The 639-nt window shown below is 45.4% G+C and overlaps 1 protein-coding gene across 2 annotated transcripts in view; it reads right to left on the reverse strand.

Annotated features, from left to right (window-relative positions):
• LOC118334164 (arylsulfatase I-like) overlaps positions 1–536 on the reverse strand; it is a gene marked incomplete at its 5' end in the record, with an annotated part of 6,479 nt that extends 5,943 nt beyond the window's left edge. For both annotated transcript variants that reach the window (XM_035669985.1, XM_035669984.1), the window contains 1 exon segment: positions 387–536. In XM_035669985.1, coding sequence (XP_035525878.1) covers positions 387–536 — 150 coding nt within the window.
• Between the last annotated feature and the right edge of the window lie 103 nt (positions 537–639).

Genomic DNA, 639 nt, shown 5'->3' on the forward strand with positions numbered 1-639 from the left:
GAGCGCCCTATGTTTACAGTTTGTGAAACGGTGATATTCGTTTCTCTAAATAACCGGCTATGTGTAAATGTGGCATAACTAACCGGGAAAATATTAGACATCTAAGCTTCTGATTTGTTTGGAATAAATGAAAGCAGCTGGCTATGAGCAGTTATATCCACCACAAGCAGATGCACATTAGTGTTGCCTTACACACAAGTTTAAGTGAGGGGGCAGAGTGATTAAACAAGCTCTGGTGACTCAGAGTTTGACATAATCTCGCCTCACTAGCAGAGTGTTTGGGGTAATAACTCTATAATGATTAGATAGTTTGTTAGTAGTGGCCGTAGAGCAGAAACTCCTGGTCAGATTCATCCATACCGATACCTGTAAAGTCTCCAGCTCACCTGTAGAAGCCCAGGTGCCACTTGCCGACCATGTGTGTGGTGTAGCCGGCCTCGCGGAGCCTCTCGGGCAGAGTGTCCATGTGTGAAGGCAAACAGCTCGGCTGTCTGGGTCTGATAATGGAGTGTTGTAATCCTGTGTGGATCTGATATCTGGGAGGAAAAAGACTTGTTATTGGCTCTGTACCAGACCAACTGCTCACACAGGATCTGCTCTCATTTATGCTCACTGCAGTTCGGTTGCCTAATCAATAAT

This window comes from Morone saxatilis, unplaced genomic scaffold (assembly GCF_004916995.1).
Source record: "Morone saxatilis isolate NCDOM2014 unplaced genomic scaffold, NCSU_SB_2.0 Contig23, whole genome shotgun sequence".
Taxonomy (NCBI): Eukaryota; Metazoa; Chordata; class Actinopteri; family Moronidae; genus Morone; species Morone saxatilis.